The 16,208-nt window shown below is 33.9% G+C and overlaps 1 protein-coding gene across 3 annotated transcripts; it reads right to left on the bottom strand.

Annotated features, from left to right (window-relative positions):
- Positions 1-1,028: 1,028 nt before the first annotated feature.
- On the bottom strand, positions 1,029-14,661 carry LOC130717557 (uncharacterized). 3 transcript variants are annotated; one of them, XM_057567812.1, is made up of 29 exons: positions 14,135-14,656; positions 13,956-14,028; positions 13,796-13,871; positions 13,278-13,342; positions 13,144-13,188; positions 12,952-13,052; positions 12,719-12,860; positions 12,414-12,475; positions 12,263-12,336; positions 12,088-12,158; positions 11,490-11,577; positions 11,337-11,409; positions 11,136-11,231; positions 10,501-10,609; positions 8,601-8,694; positions 8,428-8,511; positions 8,184-8,340; positions 7,776-7,972; positions 6,682-6,726; positions 6,400-6,428; positions 6,194-6,315; positions 6,055-6,102; positions 5,412-5,536; positions 5,026-5,306; positions 3,022-3,919; positions 2,792-2,863; positions 1,977-2,096; positions 1,801-1,902; positions 1,029-1,447 (listed from the first exon to the last, which is right to left on the bottom strand). In XM_057567812.1, the coding sequence occupies exons 1-28, from the start codon at positions 14,448-14,450 to the stop codon at positions 1,861-1,863; spliced, it is 3,705 nt and encodes a 1,234-aa protein (XP_057423795.1). In that variant the 5' UTR covers positions 14,451-14,656; the 3' UTR covers positions 1,029-1,447; positions 1,801-1,860. The 3 variants fall into 3 exon arrangements, with proteins under 3 accessions (XP_057423795.1, XP_057423796.1, XP_057423797.1); XM_057567813.1 differs by having other exon boundaries at positions 1,029-1,334; XM_057567814.1 differs by lacking the exons at positions 1,029-1,447; positions 1,801-1,902; positions 1,977-2,096 and having other exon boundaries at positions 3,022-3,175; positions 3,420-3,919; positions 14,135-14,661.
- Between the last annotated feature and the right edge of the window lie 1,547 nt (positions 14,662-16,208).

Below are 16,208 nucleotides of genomic sequence, written 5' to 3'. Positions count from 1 at the left end.
ACAATTATTCCTTAAAATTTCGAAACAAACTTTTTTATAAATAAATTCTCCTTAAAAAAGATTGTTAACATGGTATTTAGTCTTATAGTATAGTAGAAAAAGGGTGAAATGAACTTGAAAATATTAGGTTAAAAATGATCTCATTATTAGATATATATGAGAAAATATAATAAAATGAACCCAATGGCATAGTATGGTCTATATAGCCAATATCAAATAATAGGATAAAGCTTTGTTGTTGTTGAGTGAACTCTGTTAAAATGTTAACCTGGATGTATGTATTTTTATATTTTTTTTGTGAATCTATATCTTTATATATATTTCTTTTTTTAAGCAAAATGATATATAAGATTATATAGTCAAGAATACACAAGCCACCAACCAAAAGAGGGGACACTACAACAAAATAAAGCCAACGAACTAAAACCGCTCAAACAAGCCCCAAGACCAAACTATACAACTAGCCCTAAAAGAGAAAGCGATCCGACCCCCAAAGCAACCCTACCAAAAGACCAATGAGGGAAGGATCAACACAACTAGCAAGAAAGCCTCCAAAGAATTAACTCGAAACTCCCCTACACCCAACCAGAAAGAAAACAACCAACCGCCCAACCGCCTCCTCTAAGGAGATTTGCTCGCTTAAATCATTGTCGCAATCTGGCACAATCTGGTTCAAAGTAGTCGTATCTGTGCAATCATACATCATGCCCAAATATTTTCCCATCAAGAGGACACTCCTCGCTCTAGTCATAACACCATAAGGCTCTGAAAACTCCGCTAGCAAGAGCATCAACTATATATATTTCTATAAGTCAACCCTATTTTTGTGTTATTTTTTTTTTGGGCGTGAAGTCAGCCCTATAAAAACTTGTAAACATTTAAGAAAAATATCAATATCTCATGTTATGTGATACAAGATTCATTCCCTAATTGAGCGATAATATGGCATGAGAGTACTAGTATCACCCTCTTCTAAACACTTTAGAGGCTCACTACGACATCCACTGCGACTAGTTGCATAAACACAGTTTCATCATTAATGACTACCGGAAGGAGAGTATTAGTACTAGAAATACTGTACACCAGTATGGCAGTATGTGTCATAATAGGTATCGTATGTACAAAACAAAGCACCATTTTCCAACTTGCTTTGCAATACAGGTCATTCTGTTAGAGTGGTAACTGAGACCCTCTTGGACTACCAAAAGAAAACCCAGGTTCATGTCTTTTGTTCATGTATTGAGGTCTTGAGGGTAGAAAGTGTCACGAATTGATCCCAAAATTCCAAAACATCATAAGCTCTGCTCTGCATCTTTGTACTGGAGGGCTAACATCTTGTTATCCAGAGGCAAAGTAATAAAACCATGAAGACACGTATGCATTAAGCAAGGTATAATGTAAAGAGGTGGATAATTTACTTCAATCAACAATTGTCAGCTTTTGGAATCTACACGATTAAACGCAAGAGTTAAGAAAAATACAAGAATACAATTCAAACAGAAAAGTTGAACTTGTTTGGTTTGGAAAATTATTTTTTGTTTGTATTTGTTTTCACTGATAATTGCAAAATGTCATCTTATTTTTATTGTTTTTTATTTTCAAAAATTTATACAGAATTGTGAAAACAATTATTAGTGAAAACAGGAAATCAAATAAAAACAATGTGATGTTTTTTTATTTATCAATGAAAAGATTAAATAATATTTTCTCAAATAAAACCTGTCCTCCATTACATACCATGTGATTGAAGATAAACAAAAAATATTCTTTAATTAAATTTTGAGAAAAGAGCATCCCTACCTCAATTTATGTTCTTAAAATGGTACCCAAAACTGCGCCAGAATTCCAATCTTACTAACTTCAACTTTGGCTTTCTGCATAAGGCGAGCTTCGTAGTCTTGGCTGTATCATTTTCAAACAATTCAGACAAAAAATTACCCACGAACAAAATTGCTTAAAGCATTATTTAAAGTGACCTTTGATTTTCTAATCTTCCAGACTTCTGATTTCGCCGGTTGGGGAAGATAAGAATATCTGTCAATGGAATTTAAGACAGCAACTTCATCCGTGCCAGAGTCAATAACTGGCAACAAGTCCTGTAGCAATTCAGAAGATAGTATAATATATTCTTAGACGAGTATCTAACTCATAACTCATTTATATATTACAATTCAGCACTTTGGCAAGCATGATCAACAATGTCATAGATACAACTTCACATATTTCTTATCAGGTTGTTTGGGAGGAGGGTTTTTGGAAGGCAAAATGATGAAAGGTTAATTTTTTTTTATTAAAATACATATTATCAAATCGATGTTTTTACCATAATTTAATCTCTTAAATCTTAATCCTTTATTATAATAAACATTTTATAATTTTTTATTTCAGAAGTAAAAAATTTCCAAATCTCTCCTCATCCAAAAACATCCCCCTAAACAACCACTCTCTCTCTCTCTCTCATATATATATATATCAAATAGTATCACAATTCACAATAATCAGTTTCTCAGATTCAATTAAATAATTCAAGGTCAATACCGATTCGAAAAGGGAGAAAAAGAAAAAGAATGAAAGAAAGCAAAGGATGGTATTTTGTCAAGTTTTGTTGTTCAAAATCTTCAGTTTCAATTCTGAAGAATTCAAGTTTTTTTTTAAAAAAAAAACTTCCCAGCCATAAAATTATTGTTTTAGGCATTACACTAGAAAACAGATCGGTCATTATCACTCAGAAAATCAGGTGAAAAAATTAGCTTCATGGAAAAGACTAACTAGCCATACGATTTAATCTTACCTCTTCCTCTGAAGCACCTTTTCCTGTTTCCTCATGGTTCTTCACTACCAAAGAATCAAAGTAAAACAATATCTGGAGAGGAAATGTTAATAAGTAATACAATTAAAAGAACAGCATTTGAAAAAATTGACACTGCTGGAGCTAGGTCAGTTAAATTAAAACCAGAAAATATGGTACATAAAGTGACATTAAGAATCAAACAAGGTTGTCGGCCAATGGGTGTAAGTTACCTGTTCAAGTAACTGAACATTTGATGAATTGGTTGCCATGACTTGAACTCCTAGCAAATTGTTTCTATTACTGCAGAAGGGGCAGAAAACAGTGCTGAAGACACACCCATCTTCTAAACACCAAATACCCTGTTCCGGGGCACTTTTAGGTATTCTATTCAAAATACGTTGATCAACACAAGAAGAATCAGTAAGAATAACTGGTAAGCTATCTGATGTATCTGTGGTATATGTTTTCAGTTTCTGCTTCAAAAGGGATCTTAAGTAAACTTTTGATGATGAAATCAGAGAGCATGTAAGAAACAGATCATTCTCAGGTCGCCCCAATGGGTTTTTGCAGAGTGAACAAAATATCTGCAACCTTTTGTCAAGTAGAGGGGCAGTTAATGAACATGTACCAGGTAGATTGCTTGTTGGTATCTGTGGAGAATGTGACTTCAAATTTCTCTCTAAACCAGGTTTAGTTCCATGAGTTGCCTCTGTAACAGCCACTGAGCTTTTTGAGTACCATGTAAGACTAGTGGCACAAGGTGCACCATAATTTTCTTCCTCAATGAGGTTTATGAAGGGCTTCCTCCTTTTCTGATTGTGAGAATTAACACTCAAGTTCAAAGATGAGTCCATTTCTGGAATATTAGTTGTAGCTATATTCTTTTCAGGGGTAACTGTTATTGAAGACTGAACCTTTGAAGAACTTTTACTTCCATTAGATAATGACATCTGATGACTTGATAAGTGATCTGGTGGAAATTGAGCAGAAGTCTCAATTATAGTGCAATTAGAGTAGGCATCCGAGTAATCAGGGCTACCAGCATCATGACCAACATCTATACATGGGGTTTCCTTGACAACTGAGGTTTCTTCATGTGTAATTGACACTGGCAATTTCTCAGTCAACCTGTAAGAAATAAATTTTTCATCTAGTAATCATTGTGGTTGTTTAATGATTCAAAATTATTTGCTACTTCGTCAAATTTAAGATGATTTGTATGTGATGGTGTAAGAAGGCAAGAAGCTACTATTTTATCCCAAGTATTTTACCAGATAAAAAATTGAAGTTTTAGTCCAAATGCAGCTGAGAATGAATACTAAGGTCAATCCTTTATTGCGATATTGAACACCATGAACACCCCTACACAAACACAGTACTAAGATTTACAAGAAAACCGGAAAATCCGACTTAAATTATCTATTTGTAATATAAATCTTTAAAAGAAACACTTTATCCAGGCTATGATCAATTGGAACCATCTATATTTATTCATTCAAAAGAGAACAATCTACAGCACTAACGCCGTTATAAAAAAATCTTTGGCAAACTCAACTAATTAGCTACATAGAATGAAACATAAGCTAACATGACTAGAGGTGATTGTTACTTCATTATTTGTTAAGTCAACAAACATAGAATCAGTGTTGATCACGGATCGCATAAAATAGCGGAACGGCAAAAATCTGCTATTTCAAGCCCTTAGAGCAGAAAATAGCAGAATAACGGTGAGCCCTCAGAGTTCTACGCTATAGTGCCGCAGTAACCGCTATTTGACAACACTGCATAGAATCAACTGGGTGGTTTGCACTTCAAGGGGTACTGTGTGGAAGATTTAGCACGTTTGGTTTCTTTTTTAATTTTCTGTTTCAATTTTAAATTAATTACAAAATTGCTACTGTTTTTATTTTGTTTCCTATTTCCAAAGTTCTGTGCAGGAAACAGTGAAATCATTTGAAATCCTGTTTCCTGTATAAAACTTTGAAAATAGGAAATAAGATGGCAATTTTATAATTAAAACTAAAAATATAAAATGAAAAACTGAAAGTTAAATTAGAAACCAAATAAGCCCTAATATCCTTTGCATGTCTATAAAATCTTAGATACAAAGGCATTCACTAACTTGGTGATGTATTCAACTCAACACTGATTCCTTAAATCTGATGTTTGTCATCAGGTTTAGTTACCCAAAAACATCAATTATTAACAAAAATGGTGGAAACGTAATGTAATACCTTTCTGTCAGATTACAGCATTGTGGATTGATATGATCTTCAAAATTGTATGTGTTACTAGTCCTTTGAGCAAATAGCTGACTCTCAGCAAGATCATGACTGCTTAGTGTGGGAATAGAAATGTTGTCCTCAATCATTGATGTATCTTTCTCACGTCCATTAACAGACTTGTTCAGTTTCTGATTTTTCTTCAACCTCGTATTTTGTTCCTTGTTTTGAACACCATCACTGTCAAAGACCAAATTCTGCGAGATATGAACTGTATTCATGCTAAACCGTTCCTACAGCAAGTTGAACGAAGTATTAGTAACTCCTTTCTACTAAGCATTGAAGGGTAATAGGGTGGAGTATATCAAGGTCAACTTAACCTAGCAAAAAAAATGTACCTTGGCATCCTCAAAGAATGATTTTAGGCCCTCCAATGACAGATTAAAGCTGTCATACACTCTCAAGGGTCTTCTTAGCCACTTTGAAATTAATGCTCGATTTCTTTCTTCACGAAAACGTTCATCTAATTCCACAAGAATAATTACATGAATTATGTTAGAAGAGCTGTTTGAGAGGGTAGAGTTAATAGTAATACAAAGAACAATGTCTAATAAACCTTAGTTCAAGAATAAACTGCACTACAAAGACAGGCCAAGTACAACTAGGGGAAAAAAAAACTTGATTCTAAACTAAAAATGTGGTTTACAGGACAGAATTGCCTGCTGGTTGCACCATGGAAATAACTCATTAAATTTTATATGTTCCATTGGAGAATATTTGCCAATCATATGGTGCCTATGAAAATTCAATATACTCAAATGAATCATCTTTAAAGGACCAGTTTTAAATTTCTATCTGATGCTTCCATGTAACCTAGCACTGTAACCACATGTGTAGTATTATACATTCTGGAAAACATAGTGAATTCCACCTTCTTCCCCTCCAGATATAAAAATCAGTTCCTATAGATGATGAACTAAAAAAGTAGGAAACAAGATAAAAGGAAAAGAAAAGAAATAATTGGCAGTTCAGCATGATTACCCAAAAGGATGATTGCTCCATAGTCAAGACTATGCCGTATACAACGCCCTACAGAATGCAAAAGGTAATCAATATAAACTAAAACATGGAAAATCAAAATCAGCTTTGGCTAGAATATGGAAACAGAACCAAGCTTTACCTGCTGCTTGATTTAAAGCTCGGAATGCTTGGTGGCAATACCACTGACTTCCACTCAAGAGATTTTTGGATGATTTGAATGTGTCATTATATTTCTTCTTTAATGCAACTTGAACATCATTTCTGTTAGGTAGTAAAGAATCAGGCAACCAGAGAAATGCATTCCTGAAGTAGGATTCCTTAATCAAGAAAAGAAAGGACACTTACATATTGGGAAATGGAATGCCAACTATAATCTGAGATTGTCAAGAATGTACAATCTATAGAACAATTACATCAATTATTTAAAACAGGAACGTTCGTCCTCAACCCATTATAAGCTAGCTACGAGTTGAACGAACTATCAATCATAATAGTCAACCTTTATTTTAATAACCTCAGAATATACCAACTGTCAATCGTCAAAAGACACGCCATGGCCAAATGAGAGACCTGGATCTCTTCCCAACAAAAAAACAACAATAAATTTATAAGTAGAAATAAGGATACAACTACTCTGGCGTTCTCATCAGAGAAATCAATTCCTTCAGAAACCTGCAAGCATTATGTTGACTGAATAAATATAATTATATAATGAGGTCACATGCGCAACTTTTGCTAAAGAAACTCATACATCTTAAATTGGTCACATCATTAACTCGCATCAAAATACACCATTTTAAAACAAGGGTAATGGTATTACCACTACCGATTGTTTACATATGCGCCCTGCTAGTTTTCAACGTCTCTTCCTCATAATCATAATAAAATGTAAATGCAGAATATAAATATAATAAATTGAAACTTAATTTTAATAACAAATTCTTTAAATGTGGTCAGTTTAAGAAATTGCAATAAGATGTACTCGGTGGAGAATATGAATAAGCAATTGGGAGTGTCAACTTGTACATAAGAGAAGCTATGCCAAAACAGTTGTTCTGCCCAATTGTAGTGAAGATGGTAATCTTAATATGAGACATGCTCTATATCAATTTTATAGAAATACCTACTTGTTTAGATGAAGGTCTAAAATTGGTGGCAAAATAGTTGAATACTTAAGGACTTTAATCAACTTAAACATATCAGAAGACGTCAATTATTTTGTCCTTCAAACAGGGTAATCCGATATTTGATTTTCTATCATTCTAACTATTTACATACGTCTTATTTGTTTTCATAGATTTATTTCAATCATGGTTTAATTCAATAAAATGAAGCTACAAATTAGAATGTTACATCAAAAACTTGCCTTCACTCATCTCCATTCCCACCATATTCATATTCAAAAAAGAAAATGAAGGGAATTCATGGATCAACTGTCTGTATGCCGAAATAAACATTAATCCATTCAGTTATGTGCATTTCTTTTTAACCTTTGTATGTGTCGTGGGTCGTCACATGCACCAAGATAGTAATGGAATGGAAAGAGATAAAAATGACTGTACTGTTCTTTCTAAGGGAAAAACAGAACAAAGATTATTATAACTGTACTACTGGTAGCACAATTGAGGTGTAGCAAAAGTCAGATTGGGATTACATATTTTTTTCTTGAAAAAAGAAGCATCAAAATAATAAAATATGAGATGAGGTAAATTGTGATGCACCTTTCCTCGACAAACACCTAGTAAAGCAGCTCCTCCTTTTTTAGAATCCTGTGGGGAATCAACTGTATAGAAGTGATTTAGATCAATTTTTTTAATCCTTCTTTTCCTCCCTAAAGCAGGTCTTTTGCCATGATGAATTGAGTCATAATACCCCTTTAAGACAAGTTCAAAATCATCCTGGCTTCCTCCCCTTGGTTCTGCATACCAATTACCAACATAATGCAGATTCTTAATGTAAGCAAAAAAAAAGACAATAAGATAAAGTTCAGATATTAGTGTCGGAGTAAACTCCTTACAACTTTTATGTTTTCTTTTCGTGGAAAAATGGATGAGCAAAAGAAAAGGCCAATAGATCAGTAAAAGCCCAGATCTTAAGTTATTCTGAGGAAGAAGATAAGGGCAACGCACCAACAAAAAGGGACTTTTCTGTATGTAATCGAGACCATTGACCTGTTTCTGACCAACGGTTACATAATTTTTCCATCAATTTATAACTTGGAAAGAACACAAGACATCCACCTGGAACAATCTTGAAGATTTCCTCCAAAGATCTTCCAACTGCATCCTAAACCATTACTTATAATAAGCAGATGTATTCATAGAGGCAAGGATAGTACATAAAGAATGAAAAGTATATACTAAGCAAGCATACCTGGAATTCATATGCGTCTGCAGTTTTGTAACTTGCATTCAAAGGATAATTACCAGGACCAGTGGAGATTATAGCAGGCCATACCTGTATTCAAGAAGTTATTGATTGTTGAACAGGCACTTACAGGACTAAAGGATTATGAACTCTAAGGATAAGAGAGAAGCAGTCAAGACCTGTGAGTCAACGTCAATTACATGGGGAGCTTCGAGACTAGTTTCAAACTGAACTCCAAGCTCAGAAGAAAAGGATGGCATTGGTGACAGTGTCCTAAAATACCCAAATCAATATATGAGTGATACTACAAGAGTATAGGAAGCAGGGATGCTGAGAACTGAATCAATTTTTCTGCAAATTTTGGACCTCGTATGCGGAGTGTTGTAGGAATTAAGAAATAAGAATAAGATAGCTGACTACCCCTCATTTTAGCAATCAACAATTTATGACATTAATATATCATGGTCATCATATACTTGGTGAAACTGGACCATGAATGTTTCATGCAGCAATGCCTCACAGGGTTTTTTTTTCATAGGCAAATGTTAGTTGTTAATTGTTAGTAAATTAGTTCCTTCACCAGGGTTTGAACCCTGGCCCTTCACCCTTCAATACCCTTCATTTCCCTTAGCCTCACAGGGTAATGTATTCCAACAAATGTTTTTTACAGAACATGCCCATAGAAAAGAGAATTCCCACCACTCATACATGTATTTTGGGCATAACTACTAACTTTATCATGCATCTCAGAACAGGAAACAAAATTAAGAGGGAAAGAGCTTTTCAAATACAAATCTGATTTTTCTATACTCCAATTTTTTCATCCACCTTACACCTCTATCTCTCTCTCATCAATACGGGCCCGTTTGGTGGTCAGGATAGGATATGATAGGATATGATAATAATCATATTCTGTTGTTATCTGTTGTATGTTGCGCCAGCAGGATATGATAACACTATCTTGTCTCCTATCCTATCCTGTCAATCATGTGTAAAAGTTATCCTGAGGGGGACCTAGGATAGAGCAGGATAGGATACCTGTTATATATTTTCTTTCAGTATCCTAACTCCAAATTAATTTATTTTAATATTATATAATTTATAATTTATAATATTTTCATATCCTATTATTTAAAAACTATTTATCTACTTATATAATAATTTAAATATAAAGTATTTTTGAAATAATAATATTTTTAATTTAGTTATTTTTTATTGTTTATCACGTGTCACAACTAAGTGAAAAACATTGATTACAAATATTGATTTTGTAATAGTAATAGATTATTTTTTATTTTCATCTCCTATTATTTAAAACTACTTATCTACTTATATAATAATTTATAATTCAAATATAAAGTACTTTTGAAATAATAATATTCTTAATTTAGTTAACTTTTATTGTTAATTATCACGTGTCACAACTAAGTGAAAACCAATCGGTTAACTGCATAATTTTATTTAAAATATAGGGCATCTTCAAAACAATATAATAGGCTGATTAATAAAATTTAAATTAATTTTATTTATTTTAAAATATAGTCTCATTCATGAAAATGTAAAGAAATTAAATTTAATAGAATGATCAATTTTAAATGTATTTTTTATTCAAATATAAATCTGATACATTTTTCCTTATCATATCCTATCATTATCATGTGCACCTCAAACACAGGATATGATAAGAGTCTATCCTGCTCTTATCATATCCTGTTGATATCCTGTTCACATATCATATCCTATCATATCCTATCCTGACCACCAAACGGGCCCTACATTGCTGGTTCAAGAACACCTGGGAAAGGCTATGTAAGGATAATTACATGCATGAAACCAGTATTAGGTCGCCTGAACCTAACTGGCCCGTTATCAGCTTAGTTAATCAGGCCTTCTTATAAACTCCATCAGCCTACTGCCTTTCCGGTGCGAATGTCCAGAAACTCCCCCGTTTAACAGGCATGTGCCTCTCAGGAATTCATTTTTTAGGCACTCAGGAATATAGGTGGAATAAAAGAAAATATAGAACTATGTCCTGAACAGGTATACACTTGGCCCCTGTATGCCATTCACTGTGCTTACCCAGAAGTCAATATGACTGATAAAGAAAGATCAGCAACATCTCTAAAAACAACAGCTGGATTCAAGCACCACAAACTGAAAGTATGCATCCAGTTTCCAAAACCTCTTCCTGATACAACCAATGAACTGTAATTATAATGATGCAGCAATATCATCTCAGGCAGAAGCAGAAGATATATACAAACTACTTGAGCCTTCTACAAAGTCATCAATAAATTTAACCAGCAATTGGCTGCCCAATTAAAAAAATAAAAGCACCATTGTTCGTCTTAACAAACTAATTACACCATTATATCCCATTTCAGGTGTACTTTTACTTTTATTAATAAATTAAGTTCTTATGACAGAGTAAAGTTCTGTGTAGTACTTTTAAGACAATCTGCTTAGTATCACTACAAGTTCACAAGGGTCAATGATTAAAAATAATTTATATTTAAGATGGAAAAAATATTTAAAATGTCTCCACATAAAAGCTTTCAATTTGATGACTTAAATTCTATCATATTTTAAATTTGATACCCAAAATTTTCACTACATACGCAAAAGGTTTGAAATCCATTTTCTTGCAGTTACGTATGGATAACATTGTCATTGGAGGCTATTCAAGATAACATTGAATGTCTGCAACTACTTACTATCATCTTTTCTAACACATCGCTGAAGGGAAAGCTGGTAATCTAACATGTGTGATCCATTTCTTGAGAAGAAATAAGTTAGTGATGAGAATAAGCCTGAAATGAGATTGATAAAGATCATTGGTAATAAGTACTCAGAGGTAGGTAAATAACTGAATGTAGTAGCAAAGTATATAAGAACGAAGAACCTTAATCCCAGACCTTCCAGTGTTATCACCGACATGCCACTTAAACGTGGCTGATCAGTCTCCAAGTCTGTAGCAACTTTGATTGCCTTGGAAAAATTATCAAGTTGATAAATGACACACAAGCATTGAGTAATGCATAATCCATAATGTCAAACAAATGAGATACCTTGGTAGCACATTCTAGCAAGATAGGGAAGCACTGCTTTGAAATATTTGCTTCTTCCAGCTCACGTAAAGCCTTATCACCAGTCCAACTATACATACAAAGGGCTTACGTTACTGAATCAGGGATATAACTTGCAAGTTATGGCTTTTATTTTATGGGACTCTAGAGGATATATAGATTAAATAATTTTTCAAAATATCAATCCTGGAAAAGAAAAGTACACACGAGCTTAAAGCAATTAATCCAATTGTTTGAATTATGATAAGATCTGAATCATCCAATTCAAATCTGACAAGGTCAGGATCTAATTTACTGTTCCTCATTCTTCTCTGTATTTTCCTTAGTTGTATCATATTGGTAGTTATCACTTAACAAACCCTGCATTTATATCCAGCATTATATGACTATTTGAATAAGAGGAAAAAAGTATTACCTCTTCTCCAAAATTTCACTCTACAAAGCATGTTTATACCAAATCTAACACACCAACTTCCATAATACTTGGGATTGATAGTCTCAAGACACAAATTACACAATCAATAAGTGCATTCACAAAATAATAACAAAGGCATATAGAATAATAAATCCCTTAACTTACCACGACACGTAGTGCTGAAAATCGCGTTTTTCTAGTTTATTTTTCTTTTGTTCAATCCAACTAGTAAGGCCCTACACAAATGCAGCACCAATCAATGATATCCAGTCACTAAGGATATACTTATAACTTATAAGTCAACCATTTCAAACCTGATAGAGATATCTAACCTAATTACCTGTGTCATTTCATATAACGGTTGGTAAATTGCAGTGTTTGAAGAACAAAGTTGTTGGAGCTCCACTTGTAATTCTTTCAAATGTATGATCAACTAGTTAGCATCAGTATTAAAAAGGATGGAAACAAAAGCAATATGGTTCATAACATACTATCCAAGACATCCTCTTCAATATCCACACTGCCAGCATCACGAGTGATGTCCTCTATATTGCTACAAAGTGTAAACATGTAAGGCCAGTTACATAGAGAAAAACAGATACAAAGTTACAAACCACAACCAATGTTTAAAAATTTGTCATTCAGCTCTAGATTGGAATGCGTACAACTGAAAGTATGTGAAACACATTGGGAATCGATATATAATCGGGAAAAAAGAATTGCCAGTTCAATCTAATTGGACTCATGGAACTGATTGATGATTTTGCAAACAGAGAGAAAGGGGTGAACAGCTTACTGAGCTTCATCAAGAATCACGATAGCTCCTCTAATATCCACATCCATAGCTCCCCTAATGATTGGATTAATTATATAACTATATGGACAAAATACCAACTGTGCATCATCAGACATAGAACGCGCAGCATAATAAGAGCAACCTGAAAGTGGAAATAGTACAAGGCTTGCACTTAACAAAGCTTAGCAAACTTAACAAGAAAAAAGACAAACAATAGAAACAAAAGGCCAAACCTTTGACCACTTGTCCAACTTTTACAAGATCTTCTATGTCATGCACCTCATTGCTTCCTCCCTTCTGAAGGGATGGATGACCTTTGACTTTATGAGCATTTCTGCTTACATTGGAAGTTTCAGGTTTTTGTTACTTCAAGCAGAGTGATATGAAAATATATAAGAAGCATGTGTGGATAAGCATACACTTACTTGAATTCTGGACACCCCATTGCCTGATCTTTCAATAGTAGTTTACTGAAAACATTTTATGAAATATATAAGTATGATTTATGAAGATCAGAAAGAAATTCTTATAAGCTAAAAATTGTTGAGGTAAAACCAACCATTCTTCATCAAGGTTCTCTTTGCCAAGTATATTTTTGTTGGTGCAGTAATGTTTCCGTGCTGCCTGGAAAAACAAGAGAGGGGTAAAATACTCAATAGACTAAGATACTAAAAGTAACATCTCTGCATATTTGCTAGGATGACTGGTAAAATGACATAGAATCTTGAAGAAAACATTTTCACATAAGCCATTGCTAAATTATAATCCTTATCAAATACATTGGATACTGGTTGGTATGCCATAAAAAATGCTTTGAAAATAACACATGATATACATCACAATTCAACTTATTATTAGATAAGAGTTTGAAAAATAACAGACATTAGAAATTTAAAAGTTCAAGGCTCACATTCTGCCTAAGGGTATGGAATGATATGATCTTCTATTAGCTTCACTATGTTGAAAGATGAGAAAAATAAAATTACTTGAAAGAACCCATAAATTATCATAAAACTGAAAACCCGAAGGAGTTGAGATCAAAATAACAAGGGCATAAAAGCAATGGGTTGAACCTACCAGCACAGCCATGGGCACCCTGTATGCAGTTTTCCGCAATTCACGAACCACTTGAGAAATTTGTGAGTGTGTTCTCCTAATTCAACAATTGATGTAGTTAAGTGAGGATAGGCAAGCTTTTAAGATCTAGAAATGAAATGGAATAAAAATTAGAACGCACGACGCATAGTAAATAGTTGGAGCTGGCTTTTTCTTCTGCTTTTTGTTGTTGGCCTCTGATTGTGGATCTGATGCTGCAAAAATTGGGATAATTTGCTTTACTTGGGAGGGATGTGATGTGACAAATAAAGGAAACAAACAAACAAATACGGATGAGAAGAGAGGGGCTAGTAAGTTTACCAGTGTCAGGAACAAATCCGCCGCCGTGGGTTAGAGGATCCTCCGGCTCCGGAGCGGGTTTGGGGTTAGATTTATAGTGTTGCTGCCAAGCGAGAGTGGAACAAAGAAGCGAAAGGGACTTGCCAGTACCAGTTGGAGACTCGAGCAACGCGTGACAATGGCCTTCTTTCTGAGCTCGGTTAAGGGTGGAGATTACTCTGCCCATGAACGCAAACTGAGTCCCGTATGGTTGGTAGGGAAATTCCACTTGCAGACCTCCGATATGGTACACATTTTTAGGGTTAGGGTTTGGGTTTGGGTTTGTCGCAGACCCCATTTTTCCGATTTCAGAACATGAACATAGTTTGCGTTGGGTCTCTATATTTCTGATTTTCCATGGAGGGGATGTTTAAGCGGGAAATCAGGTTTCTTAATTTGATTTGGCGCCTGAGTGCTGGCTTGGCTTGTTCCACAATATTCATTCACCCCATTCTTTTATTCCACGTTGGATTGGATGATGTTAATTTTCCTTTTCTCGTTGTCCACCATTGTATTCTCTTAGTTGATAGATAGTTGTGACTTGTGAGATTAGTTTTTCGTCTTATTGTATGCCCAGTAAGGATGTTAATTGCACCAAAAACATCATTTTACTTATAGTTTATTTAAAAGATTAAAAAGTGCATTTAGTTGTCTGAAAAAAAAATTATGTTTTGGTATTTTTATAGAAAATAGAATTTGATTTTTGTTTGCCTAATTATGATTTGGGTAAGTAGTTGGGATTTCCAATTCTTCAAGGTCTTGTTAGAAAAAAAGATTTTACTTTCATTGTTGATCCAGTGCCCATAATGTTAGTGTCTCATAAGAGTAACTTGTTGAATAAACATGCTCGTATCACTTTAATTAAGTCAATTCCACCCATGATCCCTATTTAATGCAACTCAATTGGCTCCACCAATCTATTTCATAACCAAATTGATGTCGTTACACTCCCTTTTATTTGGGGTGGTGCAACCAGTTTGGGTATTCATTTGCTGGTACGGGATTAAATGATGCGTCCTAGGAAGCAGGGGCCCTGGTCTCCAAAGCCTATGGATGAACAAGGTTGCTTTGTTGGGCAAGTAGTTATGGAGCTTGATTCAGTGGGCTGATAAGTTTTGTGTTCAAATGAGGACGTTTAGGTATGTAGTCGTGGCTCTCCCGTATGGAAATCAGTTTTGAAAGCTAGAAATATGTTGCAAGATGGTTTTAGTTTTCGGTTTAGTCATCCAGATCCATCTTCTCGGTACTCTAATAGATCCCTTATTTGTCCTTTGCGTTATAACGTTTCATATATTGATATCCATGATTCGCAAGTTACGTTGAGGAATGTTTTTACTTTTAGACATTTTAATGCTTCTCAAATGTTCATTGGTCTTCCTTTTGATTTGTCCCATTTCTTATCTCAATTCCAACATGTTATTTTTTATGATGATACCTCTAATTATTGTCCTGTTTGGAGTAATTGTTTGGATGGTCGGTATACAACAAATGCAGGTGGGTTATAATTTGTTGCTGGACAATGAGCAAAATCGTGTGCTCAATTATGTTCAATGGTTTTGGGGTGGAAGCTTCCCATGCTTGAGAATATATGCTTCTCCATTTTCATTTATTTTTATAGTTTTTATTTTATAATATCATGTTTATATGTTTTATATTATTATTTTTAGATTATCTTCTTTTGTCATTGTGAGCATCCTATTTTTATTCTAATAAAGTTGGTTTTTATTTCTGTTCTTCATATTTAATTTAATTTTTATTCATTATGTTATGATTTTGTAATACATACCTTATTTAAAAATTATATAGATTCGTTGTCAATTAAGGGCAAGGACAAGGTATTTATAGGTTTTACAAATGAAGGTATTTGAAGAAGATGAAGAGCCTAGGTTTTATTATTTTATTATTTTTAAACCTAGAAACCGTTAAAATTTGGATGGAAATAGACGGAAAATCAATTCTGCAAACGGAGGTATTCATTGAGGACGTGAAATGCAATTAATTTTTGTGGGGACCGAAATCGTGAAAAATGTATATGTGGAGATCAAATGTGCAATTA

Source organism: Lotus japonicus, chromosome 5 (assembly GCF_012489685.1).
Source record: "Lotus japonicus ecotype B-129 chromosome 5, LjGifu_v1.2".
NCBI classification, from domain to species: domain Eukaryota; kingdom Viridiplantae; phylum Streptophyta; class Magnoliopsida; order Fabales; family Fabaceae; genus Lotus; species Lotus japonicus.
Note: the sequence above shows the minus strand (reverse complement) of the source record. Positions and strands in the feature narration are given on the sequence as shown.